General features: G+C 41.1%; 1 protein-coding gene across 1 annotated transcript; it reads right to left on the reverse strand.

The window, feature by feature from the left end:
- Positions 1–3,212: 3,212 nt before the first annotated feature.
- On the reverse strand, positions 3,213–4,604 carry LOC127775968 (glycine-rich cell wall structural protein-like). Its single transcript, XM_052302285.1, has 3 exons — positions 4,417–4,604; positions 4,202–4,331; positions 3,213–3,877 (listed from the first exon to the last, which is right to left on the reverse strand). Exons 1-3 carry the CDS (start codon positions 4,526–4,528, stop codon positions 3,541–3,543), a joined length of 579 nt encoding a protein of 192 aa, XP_052158245.1. The 5' UTR covers positions 4,529–4,604; the 3' UTR covers positions 3,213–3,540.
- Positions 4,605–19,343: the final 14,739 nt, after the last annotated feature.

Consider the following 19,343-nt stretch of genomic DNA (forward strand, 5'->3'; position numbering starts at 1 on the left):
ACACACACTTTTTTTTTTATCATTCGATGAAATAGATGCATCAGAATTGCACAAATCAAGCAAATCTATTTGGCCGGGTCAAGTCTTTTCTTATTAAGGCATACTGTGTTGGGTTTCTTTTATGGACAAAACACAGAACGGCCTGCAAACCAAACTTTAAACATTTTATTCTAGCAATAATTTCACTTTAGGTCCCTTGGCTCACGTCGAGTTTAAATTATGTCCTTAATCTCAATACTAGATATAGCATGCATCTCAAATTGCAAAACTAGTGTACCCAATGTCCTATTGTGCCCGAGTTCAATTGACATGGTAAGTTGACTGCGGTAAACCGACCGAGTCAGTGTGGGACCCACGTGGGCCCCACATGTCACCAACCAACTCTTCTTCCTTCTCTCCGCCTCTCCTCTCTCTTCCACTCTTCCCATCACTCTCTAGCCGGGGCGGCGAGCAGTGGCTGTGGTGCACTGGAAGGTGATGATAGATGGGGAGAGGGACGGTAGCCATGGCGGACAGGAAGGATGGCAGGTGGCAAACTAGAAGGCCTCGAGCCACAAGCAACTTCATGCAGACCCTATCCTAGCGGAACTTTGTCGGCAAGCTGCAACATCTCCTCTCCTTCTTTAGCTCCTCCTATGCAATCTCGGCCTCCCGTCTCACGTCCTCCACCTCCTTGCCGCTTCGGCCATCCACGCCACTGCGCACGATCGCCGTGGCCCTTCTCCAATCTTCCGCCCACCGCCCTTCTCCCTATCGGACTAGGTGATCGAACTTCATCGGTGTGCGCATATCTCCCAGTCTGGTTCATTGTCTATGTCTTGCTCGCCCGCACACACACACTTGTGAAACGTGCCAATGACGGCGCCGAAGCATACGACGCCCCCCCCCTTTGCACACTCCCATCACTGCCATATTCGTCTCCACCTTACTGCTAAGCACACCTTAATTCTCTGCCGGTTTGCAGCATTGGTGCCGTCATTGCTTGCCCAGCTCTGGCTACTAGGGAGGATCCCGTGCCCCAGGGAAGCGTGGAGCCACCCTTGTCCACTTCTGTGTCCCGCGCACTACAACAAAACCCTTATGTAGAGGCTCCTTTGTAGAGACAATTTTCAAAATGTCTCTAAGTTTTGAAGCTCTATAGTCTAGAGACACTTTTTAGAGGCACTTTTAAAATCGCTTAAAATATTTTTACTCTAGAGACACTTTAGAGACATTTTTAGCATACTTTGTTAAATTTATCTTGTAGAGACATCTTTTCGGCACTTTAAAATTTACCTCATATGTAAAGGTATTTTTTTAAGGCATTTAAAATGATGTAAAGGCATTTTTCAAATATTAATATATATCAAGTAACTAGATATATATAACACAAATCATATATTTACATATAATTATATGAGGTTGAGATGGTTAGTGCATTGAAGTTAAAAATGGCCAACTCAAGAGGTCATGAGTTTAAGGATTGGTAAGGAATAATATTTTTTCTTTTTTTTTCATATTGATTTGCTATAGTTGCCGCAACATATTAATGCCTCTACAAAGTGCCTCTATTTGCATAGAGACATCTTATAAAATACCTCTTAGTTCGTAGAGACAATTTACCAAAAGGCACTTATGAGACACTCTTCAAAATATCTCTATAACACTGTAAAGGCATTTTAAAAATATCTCTATATATAGTATTAGGAAAATATATCTACAATATCTCTATATATAGTATTAGAAAAATATATCTACAAGATATATTTGTTGTAGTGGCGCTTGCCACCTTGTCCACACTTTGCAGATGTCCTCCCCTTTGCTTGCCACCAAACTCGGTAGTATCCGCCCTAGCCACCGCACCCACGGAAGTGGAATTCCACTTACATGTGGATCCCACAAGTTTTTTTATTTTTCTTTTGATGACTAGGATACCACATTAGCCCAAACAATGATATATACTATCTTAAGATCTTATTGATGCCGGTTTTACAAGATGTAGGATTTAACGTATCTAGTACTACAGCTCGACGGTATAATTCCAGCTCGATGTCAAGATGAGGGACCGCAAGTGAACTTATTCTTTTCTTCTATATAGGCCTTGTGTATTGCTGGGCTTTCTGTGCCAACAAATGGCCTAGCACTGATCCGGCCCAACAAACTGGGTTATAGTCGATTAGAGCATGTACAATAGTAGGCTATAAGCTATAAACATGTTTTAAAAAGATAAAGGAAGAGAGAGGAGCAGCGGGCTATAGATCTGTAGGCTGCAGCATGGACTTTAAGACGTAATGTGTGTATAACAAGTTGAACCAGGTATTGATAGTATAGTATGCAACCATTGTATGAATTGACTATTATATTGACTATAAATGGTTTGGAACTAGTAGTAGGCTATACCGTTAAACTTGCTTTTAGTCATTCGGAACGCTCGTGCATGACGTGCGGTAGGCTATTCAGCGCATTGGCGACACGTGTTGCATCATTTGGTGAGGAATTAAGCTGAAACCATAAAATTTTTCAGCAGTGTAAGCGTAGACAATCCCTTATTTTTATTCAGTATTAATTTGCCGTGCTTACAGTCTCTGCTCTCATGTTCTTAGGCGACGACTAATAATGTACTCCCTCCATCACCGAATATTTAACGTTGTTGGCCTTTTTTTAACATGTTTAACGGTTCAACTTATTCAAACATTTTTGTGAAATATGTAAAATTATATATATACATAAAAGTATATTTAATAATAAATCAAATGATAGAAAAATAATTAATAACTATTCAAAAAATTTTAATAAGATAAATGGTCAAACATATTTAAAAAAAATTAACGGTGTTAAATATTTAGTCACGGAGGGAGTACCAGCAGTAAGGTAATAATGTGCCTAGCTCATAGACGGCCGCAAGACAACACAGCTCGCCGTGTTGACCACTGTAAATTACAGTAGTAATAATTACTGTACCTTTTTTAAAAGATAATCTACAGCAACCCTTTTCTGCCATCAATTAAGTAAATCAATTCAACATATAAACTTGTATGTCTACAAGATCTTTGAAACTCTGTTGTTTTTTTTTCGTTGAATGCAAAAACCAACTGTAAATTCACAGAAGAGTAAAATATCAAATTGAAATAAGTGTACACAGAATTAATTGCATCCATCTCGTCATAAAGAAACCAAGCAACCAGGGAAGAAACAAGTGCAAGTTAGCTTAGGTAAAAGCAGAGACCAGTTCGTTACTAACCAAGTCAAACTCATCTTATTCTCTTAACAAGTACATCGCCAAGAAACTAAGAAAAGCAAACAAAGCATGCAACTAGCACCGACGACGAGACGTCGTCGTGGCGCCGTGCACCTCATCAATTTAACTGCAAACGCACACAAGCCACAGCTGAGGTCAGATCTGAACACTCACACAATTCTTGAATAATATACGCATGGTTTGCCACGACGCATCCATGCAAGGACTTATTCATCATCAACACCATGACGACACTAGCTACCAACTAGCTTAGAGAGAGAGATGGCCGGAGAGATGGCCGGCCGGCGGCGAGGTATGGGTAGCTAGGTGTAGTGGCAGGCGAGGTTGGCCTTCTTGAACAAGGCGGCCTGCTCGATGGCGGCGGCCTTGGAGGTGAGGCCGAGGAGGATGCAGGACTTGACCTGCTGCGTGGTGTAGGCGAACTTGGCCTGCTTCTTGGCGGCCACGGAGTTGATGTACGCGGCGGCGCCCTCCCGGAGCAGGTCGCCGTAGCAGTCCTTGCGGGTGCTGCACAGCGCGTCCTGCAGCGTCTGCAGCTTGCCCCCGAAGAAGCCGCTGCACACGTCCCCGAACGACCCCACGATGCTCCCCAGCGACCCGATGCACGATATTATCTTCTCCGGGTGGCTCTTCCAGAAACTGTGTGTTCATCATCATCAGATGATCATTAGCAACGTTAATTGCACTCACAAATTGATACGCTCCGTTTCGAAATGTTTAACGCCGTTGACTTTTTAGCACATATTTAACCGTTCGTCTTATTCAAAAAATTTAAGTAATTATTAATTCTTTTTCTATCATTTGATTCATTGCTAAATATATTTTTATGTAGGCATATAATTTTACATATTTCACAAAAGTTTTTGAATAAGACGAACGGTCAAACATGTGCTAAAAAGTCAACGGTGTCAAACATTCTGAAACGGAGGGGTATATAGCTAGTGACATTTAGTTTGTTCTTACTCGCAGCTCCCGGTGAAACCGGTCGTGGGCGACGGTGAGTAGCCACCGCCACCGTACCCTCCACCGCCGCCACCGCCACCGCCGCCGCCTCCACCGTAGCCGCCGCCACCGCCACCGTAGCCGCCGCCGACTGCCAAGAATTGAGATCGTCGGTACATGGATGCATGCAAGAATGTATATATAGACACAAATTAAATGAAGTACAAATCACTTACACTTCTTTTCAGCGACGTGATGATCTCCGTGCAGGTTCCTGGTGGCAGAGCTCTGCTGGGAGGCAATGCCGACCAGGAGAGCTGTGACCAGGAGAATCTTGCAGCTGCCCATTCTAGCTCTGATCTCTTCAACTTGGAGAAGTAGCTAGTGAAGAAGAGAGATGCTTGGGTTGAGTGAGTGTGAGACACTGCTCCTGCAGTGTATATATACAGGTGAAGGGCTGCACCTACCGTGTTGTTTGCTGCATTGCATGGACGGTGGTGTGTGAAGTGTGATCGATATGATCGATCTTGCTGCAATGCTGCCAAGGCATAAGGGCAGTTGGCCTCCATTGAATGCATCCGTTGATCCATCCAGCTCGATCATATCGGTATACTAATACTACAGTCATCTCCTGGCTGGCCTCACACCGCTAGCTGAATGATTTGCATATGGATGCTTAATTAGATCACAGTTCTGTATTATGACAAATTCAGAGTACCATCAGATTTCAGTAATGCTCCTGGCCCTGCACCCATGATCAGCTTGGCCAATGGCCGGTATCCTACAAATTAACAGAGGTTACAGTATGAGATGGAGGATTAATTTCATAATTGATAAATGTTGCTATATGACGCTCGAAGTTTGTGTAATTTGTTAGAGGACATCGCAAAAACGTATTATGACTAGAGAACAATGAATAGTAATAATAATTTGTAAAAGGATATTTCCGGTCCAATTGGAAAGAGAGACTTTTCAAAAAGATAAAAATACCCCTCGGCTACAATTTTTTATCTCCACTGTACCGTCAGGTTAGAAGCTTGTGGCTCTAGGGGCACTATCCTTTTTTTTATAGAATTTATCTTTCTAATTGGGTTGAAAGTGTCATCCAGCAAATTACTAACTTTTTTCAATCCAGCTATGACATATTTCTACGATGTCCAGTAGTAAATTACATAAAATTTGAGGCTCCTATATATAGTGAAATTTGCATTCATAATTACACTCAAGTTTACAGTATGAAAATCCTTGGGCCTGTTCGCTTTGATGCCAAAAAAAACCTTATCAAAATTTGGCATTGCCAAATTTTGGTATAGTTGCCAAAATTTTAGCAACTTACCAAAATTTTTGGTAGGATTTCTTATATAGTTACCAAAATTTAGCCGCAAACTAAATGTAGCCACTTTTTTAGTAACTTTACCAAAATTTGGTAAGGTTGAAAATGTCATCAAAGTGAACAGGCCCCTTATATAGCTAGGTAGTTGGAGGCTGGCTTTGGTGATGATCACTAAGATATAAAGCACATGTTTCTACAAAACAACTGATATAGCTTCCTTGTGCAGGCCAGTAGTACAAAACTGCTGATGGCTTATTTCCTATGACAAGGGACATGCATGGCATGGCACTATCAGCACTAAAATGGTGTACCCGACGGAGGGGATTAAATTGGATTCGGCGCTTGCCACCTACTCGCTATCTACTTAATCAGATCGGACTATGCCCTTAATTAGATATGGCCCTTTAATTTGCCAAAATGGAAGTTGCGACGTCGCATACGTACGTGTATTGCAATTGGTTCTAGGTAAATATTGTAGAATGTTACTCATAATTGAAATATATATCTATCATTGATTTCTTTTAGGGTTTTCTAGACCAGTTAATTAATTATGTTTCTCAACTGAAAATGGCATTACATGATCGATCGATGTTGTCTGCCATTTTTTTGGCTAATCCAGTGACTTTGATTCTATTATGTTTAATCCAGCATTGGTTTTGGTTTATGTACTCCTATTTTAATTTGGTGCTTTTTACAGGTACACTATACTAGTAGTATATATTGCCATTATAAACAATCCAAGAGTTGTAGATTGATTTTTCTACCCGCTTAAATCGAATGAGTATAAAATTAAAAGGGTAAAATGATCCATGTTTTATGTGTTTCTCTAGTTATCTGGGTTAATGTTTTTATGTGTTTGATGAATCTATCGATTCTATCAAGAGCATATGATTGTGCCATCTATTCGACCGTATCCGGTCAGTAATCCGATCTGATGCATGGACAATTATGATTACCATCGGAGTGAAAATATAGCATGAATAACTATTGATCATTTTCTATTTTTCGGTAGATTCCCAACACCTCATTTTATACTGGTAATATATACTACCAGCATATTGTACCATAAAAATCCTTCAAAAAATGGCACTTCTCTAGTACTACTAGTTGTTGTTGCATTTGCATATGTAAGATGTTCTGGTAGTTTTCTACTAGTTGTTGCATTTTGCATATGTAAGATGTTCTGGTACCTATGTATACATCCATCAATCCATGTTAGTAATGGCAAACATTATACTAGCTGCTACCAGCAAAATCCTGCAGGTTTCCTGCCACTAGGTGCTGCCTGCAAATTAAGCTGCATGTCACTGCTACATTTCGAGTTGCAAATTAATGGCAGAATGGAACCCGCCGCCATTTTTGTTTTGAGGAAAGAGAAAGTACTAATGCTTTCACTTCTATGAACTTAACAATAAAGATGTCCAAATAATAAGCTTACAAGAACATCAGTACAATATACAGTGTATAGAGTACAGGTGAATTGACCATTTTTCCTAGTTACTTTTACTTTCGGATTTGAATGGTACTTGCAGCTCAATATCAAGTTAGAATACTTGCTGACACGCAATTAAAAACAGTACAGCCCACCTCTATTAATTCGATATTTAAGGCTCAAGGGAGTTTTCACCTGAGATGGAGAGTTTGACTACTCCATCGATTTCATATTATAAATCATTTTAACTATTTTACTAATAAATTTTCTTAAAAGATTGATAAGTTTATAAAAGAAATTAGTTAACAACATCAATAACACCAAATTAATTTCATTAAAACTATCATCTAATATATTTTGATAATATGTTTGTTTTGTATTAGAAAAGTTGCTATATATTATATTTTTCTTTAAACTCAATCCAACTTACAAACGTTAGAAGTAAAGTGACTTAGATAGCATAAGTGAATTGGTGGTCTCGAATTCAAATCTTAGTTGATGCAATTAAATAAAGGATTTCCCGCATTTTTATCAATTTAAAATTTTTGGTTCAATCGGACCAGTAGTCCATGCAATTGACATAATATATATTTCAGAATAAATATAATAATCATGAACTTTTTTTTAAAGAAATGGATGCATTTTGACCGAACACAAAGGATTAATGAAATGGGACAATTAACCTTATAGAAGTATTAATTTATTCAATAACTAAATCATTTAAACCAGAGGGATTTTTTTTTTGCAGAGGGGCATTTATTTGCTCTACCAATTTCACCTACTTTCATATATGCATTACTAAATTATGGAGATAACAGAACAAATTCATCTTTTTTCTTAAAATAATCACAAATTGATGAATTAATTAAGGCAACTCCTAACAGCACTCGGATTTAGTGGCGGCGCATAAATACTAGCTATAAACAGGATGTGATGATACACTTATTAACATGTTGAGTTGACGTGAAGGGGACAGCCTGATCTCATCAGGACTCGAAATTAACTCTGAATTAGTTAGCTGGGGCTCGTCTATAGAACTTCTATAGTACTTCCTCAGTTTCACAATGTAATTAGTTATTCTATCATTTATATTGATGTTAATGTATCTAGATAGATATATGTTTAGTTATCTAGATTCATTAACATCAATATGAATGTGAAAAATACTAGAATGACTTACATTGTGAAACGGAGGGAGTATGTATGTTTGAATATAATGCTATAAACAGTATGCTAGGGAAGATTTGGGTAATTGCGCAGTCTTTGTCCAAATAGGAAGGAAATTTAGTAACATATATGGAAGTAATATATCTAGTACTATATTTTTTTCATGACCGATGAAACTAACACTTCAAATTTGTTACAGGGCAGTTATTAATTAATTATACATCTAAAGCTTTGACCATGCAATTCCTTGGTACCACTACTACATAATAATTGACAAGAATATTTGCAATAGTAGACACCAACCAGATGCTGATTAATGAAGTGCAGTGGGAGGAGGAAAAGAATCTGTTGGAGACTTGGAGTGTACTTTGCTTGCGAAGATTTGCTTCGGACAGATGCCATGTGATCTCTCCATTACTGGTCGACGAAACAGTTTAAGGGCCAGGGTTTCGGGTTAGCAACTTGGGCCAAACGGATGGCTTAATTAATGGTTTGTACAATATTGATGGTTCAACTAATGAGTACTACAATGATGCGTCCACACAGCACACATGACACATCTCTCTCTCTACTTGTTACTCTTAAAGGTGATTAAGACGAGATTATTCTCACTGATCGATGCTGATCATACCACAACATTCAGACAAACATTACTACCCTTTTGCTGTTTCAGAAATTAAATCGCTGTCATTCAGAAGGTCCCTTCAAACCGCACATTCAGCTATCTGTTGGTGATGATCAATGTGAACCAAAATTAAGCAAAGCATATTTTGCTTTAGCAGAGGCTAGAGCTAAATATTACATCCCTCTTCTGTCCCTGCGTCACAAAATCAAGATCGAGCACCTCCATCATATATATTCGGATGAGCATCTATTTAGGCTCTGCTATTGAACAAGTTATACATCCACAATATGGCAGCATATCGATCGAATTATAAATATAGTATGCAAAACACGAGAACTTTTTAAGCACTTAAGTCTTTGCCTATTTTAATTAGCTTTGCATTATATAATCAAAGCGATTTTGAATTTTTTTAAAGTTTTTTTTTTAAAGAACTATAGTTGCACTATAAAAAAAACATACAAAAGGGGATGACAATATAGATGCTGGAAATTAAAAAAAACTGACACCTATAAACCTTTTCCCGCCTGAGGTGCGTGCCCACGGGGCACCATCTGGTAGAACCGGCACCTTTGTGGAGAATAGGTACTGGTTTTTAATAGGAACCGACACATTTGAGTGTTATCCTATCGTAGTAGTTTTTAGTGGGGCTGAGACAAAAGTGACGGTTTTTTAAATAAATCAGCACTTTTAGGTCAAGAGCGGAGCTGAACCACCTGTGGCTATCGTTTTCTCGCCGTCCACCCCTCTCATTCTTCATCTCGCCACTCTCTCTGAAACCACCGTCCCACCTCCTTTTCCTCCTCCTCCCCTAGTCCATACCCTCCTGTTCTTCCTTCATGCCGGGGGGTCACGGCGGTGGCAGCAATGAGATGTGGGCCACCCCTACTCCTCTCACCTCTTCACATTGGCCACCCGCGCTCGAGGCGACTGGATCCAACGCCGCCCCTTCCCACCGGCGCTCGGGGGCAGCTAGGTCTACCTCCGCCCCTCCCCATAGGCGCTCAGGAACGGTTGGATCAAGCGCCGCCCCTCCTCCTCTCCGCCCCACGCCCTTGCAACCAGCTCTCAGGGGCGGCCGGATCTGGTGTGGCCCCTCCCCACAAGGCGAGGTGGGACAAACTTTGTTTTTTCTTCGTTCATCTTGTTATTATAATTGGAGTGACAGAATTCTTTATTTGTGCCAAAATTTGTGATTCAAATGCTTTGATTTGTGTTGTGGATGGATGTAGGATGGATGAATGGTAATATGGTGATATGTGGGATGAGGAGTTGCTTGATGCTTCGGCTCAATTCAAGCCAATGCATTGAGCTGGCTTTTTTATCCTTTCTGAAACGTCAAAGCTGCTGGTATTTAAACCAACACCTTTAGTCACCTCAAAGGTACCGTCTGCTAAGTACTGATTAAGAGAAATCCGGAATTACCACATATATCCTTGGAAATAAAAATAGTGGTGAAAACCCTTAATACTAGTTATTCCTCAAACTAAATTCGAAATTTAAAATACGGAGTAATCTATACACTAGGCCCTAATAGAGCCAGTTAACTATTTTAGAATCATAAGCTGAAGAAGAGAAAGGCAAAGACGGAACCGACAAGCAGCTAGGTCTACCTCCGCCCCTCCCCATAGGCGCTCAGGAACGGTTGGATCAAGCGCCGCCCCTCCTCCTCTCCGCCCCACGCCCTTGCAACCAGCTCTCAGGGGCGGCCGGATCTGGTGTGGCCCCTCCCCACAAGGCGAGGTGGGACAAACTTTGTTTTTTCTTCGTTCATCTTGTTATTATAATTGGAGTGACAGAATTCTTTATTTGTGCCAAAATTTGTGATTCAAATGCTTTGATTTGTGTTGTGGATGGATGTAGGATGGATGAATGGTAATATGGTGATATGTGGGATGAGGAGTTGCTTGATGCTTCGGCTCAATTCAAGCCAATGCATTGAGCTGGCTTTTTTATCCTTTCTGAAACGTCAAAGCTGCTGGTATTTAAACCAACACCTTTAGTCACCTCAAAGGTACCGTCTGCTAAGTACTGATTAAGAGAAATCCGGAATTACCACATATATCCTTGGAAATAAAAATAGTGGTGAAAACCCTTAATACTAGTTATTCCTAAAACTAAATTCGAAATTTAAAATACGGAGTAATCTATACACTAGGCCCTAATAGAGCCAGTTAACTATTTTAGAATCATAAGCCGAAGAAGAGAAAGGCAAAGACGGAACCGATAAGGACGTGGAGAGCAACGACGGGGAGGTGGTCGGGGGCACCACCCAATCTTCTTGAGATGGAAAAGCAATGCCGCTGATGAATCCTCCAAAGATGTCCCCAATGGCCACCGCAACTGTATGCCGGTCACCCCTTTCCCCTTCCACCTCTTGCCACCACCACCACCACCACTGCTGCCGCTAGGGTGGTAATTTCCCCGCATGGTGCGGGGATCTAGCGGGGACCCACCGCTACGGGGGCTGGGGCGGGTCGAAATTTCTACTCGTCGGTGAACGGGGGCGGAACCCTGCAATTTTGTTGGGACGGGAGTGGGACATGGAATTAATCCGTGGGTCAAACGTGGGGGCCCCAAATGGCCCATCAAAACACATGAACAAAGGCCATCATTAGCAGGCCGGCCCAAATACTCTAGTTGTTAATAAATGAATCAAACCCTAATTCCCATCCATCTCCCAGTTGATTTCTGAACATCGCCGCAAATGACCGCTCGGTGTGATGATTTCCCAGACCATGGCTCCTGAGCAACGCAGCTCTTCGCGTTCCTCACACAAAGATGTGAGTAGCTGTGTGATGCATATAGGCACTTCGCCAAGCTGAGCATCGGGACTGTCGCATCCATGCATAAGGAGGAGAAAATCCTTTTCTAAGTGCACACTTCTCGAACTGCTAAACGTTTATTTTAGCAAATCTATAGAAAAGTTACTTTAAAATATCATATTAATCTACTTTTCGAGTTTAAAATAGTTAATATTCAATTAATCATACGCTAATTGCTCATATCTTTTTGCGTATCTTATCTTTATTATCTCTTGCCCTCCTCTAGAACTTAATAGGCTAATTCATCCACATCAATTTACAAAAGGCTATTATGCAAATATGCTGTATAATAGTTGAGCACTTTAGCCCTTGGAGGGGCTCTGGCCATTGCTTTATGTCAAAATTTGTATTCCTCGACTTCCTCTCACTTTACTTGATTTTACCATACCGATAATGTATATTGCTGTGTAGATTTCCATTAACTTTGGATAGAGGTTTAGTAACATACTTAAACTTTAAATAAGTTGCTAATTTTCTTTGTTTGGTGTTGTCATGCTGGTGTGTCGTTTTTACATGTACCTTTGTTTAATTATATCATATTAATTTCAAAACAACAACTATGTAATAAGTGGATGTACCTTTATTGAAGTAAATGCCGTGTTTATATCAATTATCCTTAAAGAATAATATATATTATGTCTATGTTAATAGAATAGTCTACTCTTCTCTTCCCTCGCCTTCTCTATCCTCTACCACAGCCAATTAACAATCGGATTTGCTAAAATGATGTCGCCATATTTTATGGCCGATTACAGTCGAATTTCTGACTGTCAGATGTTGTTCAGTCCACTCAGGTCCTTAGCATCTCTCGGCTGTCATTACACGATTAATTAAAACTTAACATGCTTCATTAGTTTAAGATTTTGATGGTTTTACTCATATGTATCTGTATATGTATCTGTATAGTATATAAATATATGTAATCTACAATGCAAAATATAGACGTTGCATAATTACATTGTCTTACATTATAATTACATTGAACTTATATATGTAATTTTGAAACTTACATGATAAATACACTAAAATTACATATGTAATTTAGGGACTTACAATGTAAATACATGGTGACTATTTTTGGTCAAAAATATGGCACTATAAATATAGCTACTCCCTTAACAATTTACGTGACATACCAGCTTAAGAGGGGGGGGGGGGTGTTTAGATCGCATCTCAGAATTTTACACTCTGTCACATTAAATGTTTGAACACTTATATAAAGTGTTAAATATAGGCTAAAAAACAATCAATTGCACATATTACGACTAATTTGCGAGACAAATCTTTTAGTATAATTGCTTCATGATTTGACAATGTACTAATGACGGATTAATTAGACTTAATAAATTCGTCTCGCGGTTTACTGATGGATTCTGTAATTAGTTTTTTTATTATTGCCCGAACACCTCATGCAACACCCTATATAATATCTGATGTGACATACCAAAACTTTACCCCTAATCTAAACACACCTTCTTTATACTTATGTTCTAACAAATTTAACTTACACAGCGGCTGGGCCAAAGAGACACCGCGCCGTGTGACACGCTCTTCCTTCGCCATCGTCCTCTCCTAACGCTGTACACACGCTGCTGGCCGGCGCGGCGACAGTGATCTGACCAGCTTTTTGCCGTGCGCCGGTCACCCCCGCGCAAGCGTGCGTGCATATGCACTGCCCACGGGAGAACGAAAGGATCAAGTTTAGTTGGATGATCACTTCATCTTCTCGTCGACATCGCTAATTGCTGCACATTTATCACCTTTTTAATCACCAATCGACGAGAACATGTGGCCTCTGATCGATGTATCGACCAGCTGGGCCAGTGAAAAGCTATTCTTTTGACCGGCATCAGTAGTAAGGAGTACGGTATGGTGCTCTGTCACACGACGATTGGTCCGGCAGGAGTGTCTAATCTACTGCGATTGTTTACTTTACCAAAGCCAAACCGACCTCTTCTCATCAGCCGGCCAACTGGTAGCTGCGGCAAAGTGTGTGTCTCCTTTGTCGTTATACTCCATCCGTCCCATAATACATAAGTTATTTTGACTTTTTCTTATTCTGTTTAGCCATTCATCTTATTTAAAAAATTTTAGAATTATTATTTATTTTATTTGTGATTTACTTTATTATCCAAAGTACTTTAAACACAACTTTTCGTTTTTTATATTTGCACAAATTTTTTGAATAAGATAAGTGGTCAACAGTGTAAGTAAAAAGTTAAAGGCCCTTATATTATGAGACGGAGGGAATATTTACTTACTTTTACTGCTTGCTAGAATTGTGCCAAATTGTTAATGTATTATCCATTTTGTCCTGTGGTTGGCTGCTGAATGCATGCATGCACATTGCAAACGCGGCGTGGTTGAAACCCAGCCGCAAGCCCCACAACCACAAGTGGTTGGATGCTGAATGCATGCGCACTCGCCGGCGGAAGCATTTTATGTAAAATTTTGCAATACGTGTCTTGGATGGTTTTGTCAATCAAACATGTGGAACATATTGTTTTAGACGGTTTTTGATGGAACCATAATATGCAAGTAACAAGAGATGATTACCAACAAACTTAATTATGCCTTCATGATTATATTTTCTCTTCTACTTTTTCGTTGGATTTTTGCAAGTTACGAAAAAGCAATGTTCCTCTTTCTTCAAAGCCAGATAGTAAAATGATCTTCAATCAAAAAGAGGGGAGGATGAATTTTTATTTTTTTTTTGGGGGGGGGGGGGGGGGGGGGAGGAGGAGGTGGGTGTTTGGAGACAGTGGACTGGCAGTAGGCAGCAAACAAGGGTGAGACAGTGGTGAGGCTGCCTCGAAAGAAGAGATAGGAGGGAGATGGGTGGGGCCAGTGGTCAGGCGTGAGATCTAGAGTGCCTAGGAGGCGAGGGTGATTGTGACATTTCTGGTGAAATTGCTAGATGGGGAAGAAGGCAGGGTGTGGGGCTACTCAAAGGAGGGGGATGGTAGGGCTCACCGGTGCTAGAGGCAGAGTTGGCGAGGTAGAGGGGGTAGCCTAAGCCCGTAGATGCAGCGCATGGCGTGAACAGGGGCAGCACTGTGAAGCGACGTAAGGATGAAAAAGATATGGCTGGAGGACTACCCATGGACCATGGTTGTATGAATCTTGGCACGACCTGGGGCATAGTGGCGTATCTAGGATTTGAGGTTTGGGTGGTCCAACTTACCACCGTGCGCCGCCCTTACCACCTTGTTGTTAGCTAGCTGCCACAAAGGCGCGAACGTCGTGACACGACGTTTGCCCTTTCTAGCTTGCTAACATGTCGGCTTGACTACTTGATGACCTTTCATCCTTGCCGTGTTAGTTTGCTGCCTCCATCTTGGACTCCTAGTTGTCGTCTGGTATGATGACTGCTGCTATGACAGCAAGATACACCCTTGCCGTGCTATTTTACTGTCTCTGTCTCGGATTCCTAATTTTTGTTTGGCGTGGTAACTACTGCTATGACAGCGTGTTGCATCCTTGCCGTACCAGTTTGTTGTCTCTGCCTCAGACTCGTAGTTGCCGTCTGGCATGATGATTGCTGCCAATGTGGCGAGAAAACTAAAAAAACACGATATGGGACCAAGACAACCACGCTTTGACTTCACTCTTCACATGGCAGGAGTTTTTTATTAGTTTTTACTATATTTTTCTACAAGGGTCTTAGGCTAGGAAATTTTTGGGTTGTCCGGCTTGTAGATACGCCCATGCTGGGGCATTCAAAAGTGAATAGAATTTATTGGTTTTTTAGGGGAGTGAAAACTAGACAGCCCCAAAAACAAGCTAAGGACTCATCAACCAACCTTTCACATCCTAATGCACAGATACATTTCAAAACCGTGTAGATATAAATATGCGCAAATAGTTCCCTTTTTTTTTCTATTATATATTGATATCATGATATGACATTTTACCTTCAGCCAGCTGATTCTGCAAAAGTTTTAGCATTCTATGAAGAGCCAAGTTTCCTCAAAGAGGGTAGGGAGTACAAAATCTCTCCACAAAAAACAAGACATAGTATGACATATGCACATTAATTGACATGTGAACAAATATAGGACGTCAACCAGTCCACGTATGAAACATCCCTACACATTCATTCCACTGTTGTACCAACCAATCTACCTATATATACATGATCATAGTACGGATTCATCTACTAGCTTCTTCTACAACAATAGGCCAATTTAAGGCCTCTCCCTCTAATATGCTAGCTAGATGCATGTAGTTTAATACTCTAGCTATATATCTAGTAGCTAGAAAATTAATTAAGCAAACGAAAAAGAGACAAAGTATTCTCCCTCGAAATTATTTTTTCAAAAAAAACAGAGAGACATATATAGTGTCCATGCATGGCCGGGGACAATCCAGGATGGTCATCACTGTCGCGAGATCCATGGAACGCATCTACGCATCTCCCATGCCTCACCGTTTGGTCCCTCCGTGTGCATGCAAGCAAGCGTGCAGTCAAGTCCAAATCACAGGGAAAAAAAGCTAGCTGAACGTAGCTGAACTAATTAGGCTACTGATAGTAGAACTTATTCATCCGAGTATTTTAAAATTTAACATGGATACTCGTATTTATAGCTAACTATTTTTAATAGTAGACGATACGCTCGTCGACATAAAATCGTCACTGGTCATAATTTCGTCAATACTAAGATTAATCTGTTGTCTAGTTTTTAGAAGTGTTTATATAAGGAGGATATATATGTACTGTAGAGGTGTACATGGAATGTTTATTTTAGAAAAAAGGACGGAGATCGAGACAGACAAGGGGCATGCGGCACGCATGCACAACGAACTCAAGGCGATGGTCGATCGATCGATCAAATCCATGGGTGAAATCATCATGCATGCATGGCAAGTGGACGACACGACATGGGGCTAGCCGGACTCTGTTCGAATTCTTACTCCTTCTATTTTAATAGAAAAAATACACGTGCGTTATAACGGATAAAATCTATTTTAATCTTATTATGGTTATATGGTTTAGTTAAGATGGAATTCACTATGAGAGTTCGCTTGGATATATATATTTTTAGAAAATCATGAGCTGCAGTTATGAGTCTGATCATGATTTCTTATATAATTCCTTCTGTATTAGCAAAAGTGAACAATCTTAACAACCGACTCAAATACGGATAGTCGGACGCGTGTTGCGTTGGTATACTATATGGAACGGAGTAGGAAAATAAAAGCATGTGTTATTAGGATGACATACAAAATTTCCAGGCAAAAATATCTTGAATTTTTATAATATAGAAAAAATGCCCGTGCGTTACAACGGGTGAAGGCTATTTTAATCTTATTACTGTTATGTGGTTTAGTTAACGTGAAATTTATTGTGTTAAATTCTCTTGGATATATACTTTGTTAGAAAATCATGAGCTACAATTAGAAGTCCAATTGTCTCAAGTTAATATGCGAGTTTTTAAAAGAGATTTCTTATACGATTCCTTCTGTATTTTCAAAAGCAGACGAACTTAAAACCGACTCAAATATGGATTTGTATTTTCAAAAGTGAACAAATTTAAAAACCGACTCATACACGATTGACGTACCAAAGTATCGGCAAAAACATCTTCAATTTTTATAATAGTAGAGATAGAAAAAATGCCCGTGCGTTACAACGTGTGAAGGTTATTTTAATTTTATTATTGTTATATGGTTTAGTTAAGATGAAATTCACTGTGGGAGTTCGCTTAGATATATATATATATTTTTAGAAAATCATGAGCTGCAGCTAGGAGTCCGATCGTCTCAAGTTAGCATGCGAGTTTTTTTAAACAAATTTCTTATATGATTTCTTCTGTATTACCAAAAGTGAACGATCTTAAAAACCGACTCAAATACAAATATGTATTTTCAAAAGCAAACAAACTTAAAAACCGACTCATACACAGATGACGTATCAAAATACCGACAAAACATCTTCAATTTTTATAATAGTATAGACATGTATATAGATTAGGTCATTCTGTACTATTCTCGCTTTTGGATTGGCCATTTGCAGTGAAAACGATGTGAGAGCTATCCATCGAAGGCGTCGTCTTGTGAGACGATGCGACGACGAGGATCGGGCAAAGCTTCGTACTTGCATAGCTAGCGGTCCTGAGTCCTGACGCACGCAAATTAAAGTCATACACAAGGGGGCCCAGGATCGATTGGTACGTGCACACCTGGGGGTTTTCTATCCACAGGATGGATCGGAAGAGAACAAAGGAAATGCAAGGAACAGTGAAGTGACCATGGCAAGGGGGCGCCACATGCATGGTGGTGACCTGTGGACAGTAGTGGAGTAGTACCAAGTCATACAAAACTCGTGTTATACTGTTACATTTGCAGAAAAAAAACCTAGCATTAATTATACGACTTTGCGTGTTGCGTCCTATTTTTAACATTGAACTTTACAAACCGGACGAATTACCCCTAGATCGATCCTGTAGGGTGGTTTTGGTCCTACGTGGACGCACACGTGGCCGTATAAGTTAACCAAAACAAATAAACATGGTAGGACCCATTTCAACCCAATTACTCTTCTTCTCACCTCCTCTTTACCCCTTCCCTTCTCCCTCCATCTCTGGCGCACCGAGGCAGGCGGCGGAGTTAGCTAAGGCAAGCAGTAGAGGTGAGCGGTGCTCACATCGTGGAGCTCGCCATCGATCTTGCCGCCTCCACCGGTGAGCTTGAAGCCACCTGTGCCGCCTCCCTCTTGAGTTCACCGTTGCGTGCGCACCAAGCTGCGGAGGCCGAGGACGAGTGGCTCGTCGGTGGTTGCGAGCCTCCTTTCGGCGGAGCCCGAGATAAGGCGTGTGCCGGCAGTGGCCGGCCCGTCAAGCTCATTAGCAGGGCCTTGTCCTCCTGTGATTGGGGGAGCGATAGCCGACGCCAGACTTGCACGAAAAGATGGTGAGCGGCGGTATACACGATAGCGGCGACACCAAAATCTCTTGTTCCTCCATGCAATTTGATCCAATCCCGCTCTGACCCCCCCTCTCATCGGCCGGACGAGGATATGCTGGGTCATGGCTCCGGCATGCCGGGATTTGACGCCGCCGGCACGCCGGCCCCGTCGCACAGCTCGTCCCAGCCGCCTTGTCTGCGTTCCCCGCAGATCGACGACGCCTCCTCTGCATTGCCCACGGATCGCCGCCGCCTTCCCCAACCTCTACATCCCCGTCGGCTCCTAGTCCTAGATCGATACCGGCCATGGCCGCCTCTTCAGCCGCATCTTCGCCTTTGTCTGTGTCGCCCTCACCGCCGGTCACGCCACCCTCGCCTCTGCCTCCATACCACCGGCCTCGGCAGGTGCCCCGCCGTGTCGCTTCCTCTCACCCCGCTGTATGGCCCACATCACCGAAGCCCTGCCTCACTGATTTTTTTTTTGCTGACTAGGCTACCATGTGTATGCCACGTAGGCTAAAAACCGCTCTGGATTGAGTTAGCGCGGGGGAGGGGGGAGGGGGAGGGGTGATTCGTTCGGATTTAGGAGTTTAGGAGGGCAATTCGAATGGCCGTAATAGTTCAGGGCGACAATTCGTACTTTTTCCTATATATATGACTGTACTATGAGCAGGGTCTCACAAACCTCACGCCATACTAAAACAATACTAGCAAATGACATCGTTGATTTTGGATACATGTTTGATCATTTGTCTTATTGAAATATGTATTATTTATTTTGTGATGAGTGTTGTTTTATTATTAAAGTACTTTACTTAAGCATTATTTACATTTTATTTATTTGTAAAAAAATTAATAAGACGAATGGTTAAACGTGT

Source organism: Oryza glaberrima, chromosome 6 (assembly GCF_000147395.1).
Source record: "Oryza glaberrima chromosome 6, OglaRS2, whole genome shotgun sequence".
In the NCBI taxonomy this organism is placed as follows: Eukaryota; Viridiplantae; Streptophyta; class Magnoliopsida; order Poales; family Poaceae; genus Oryza; species Oryza glaberrima.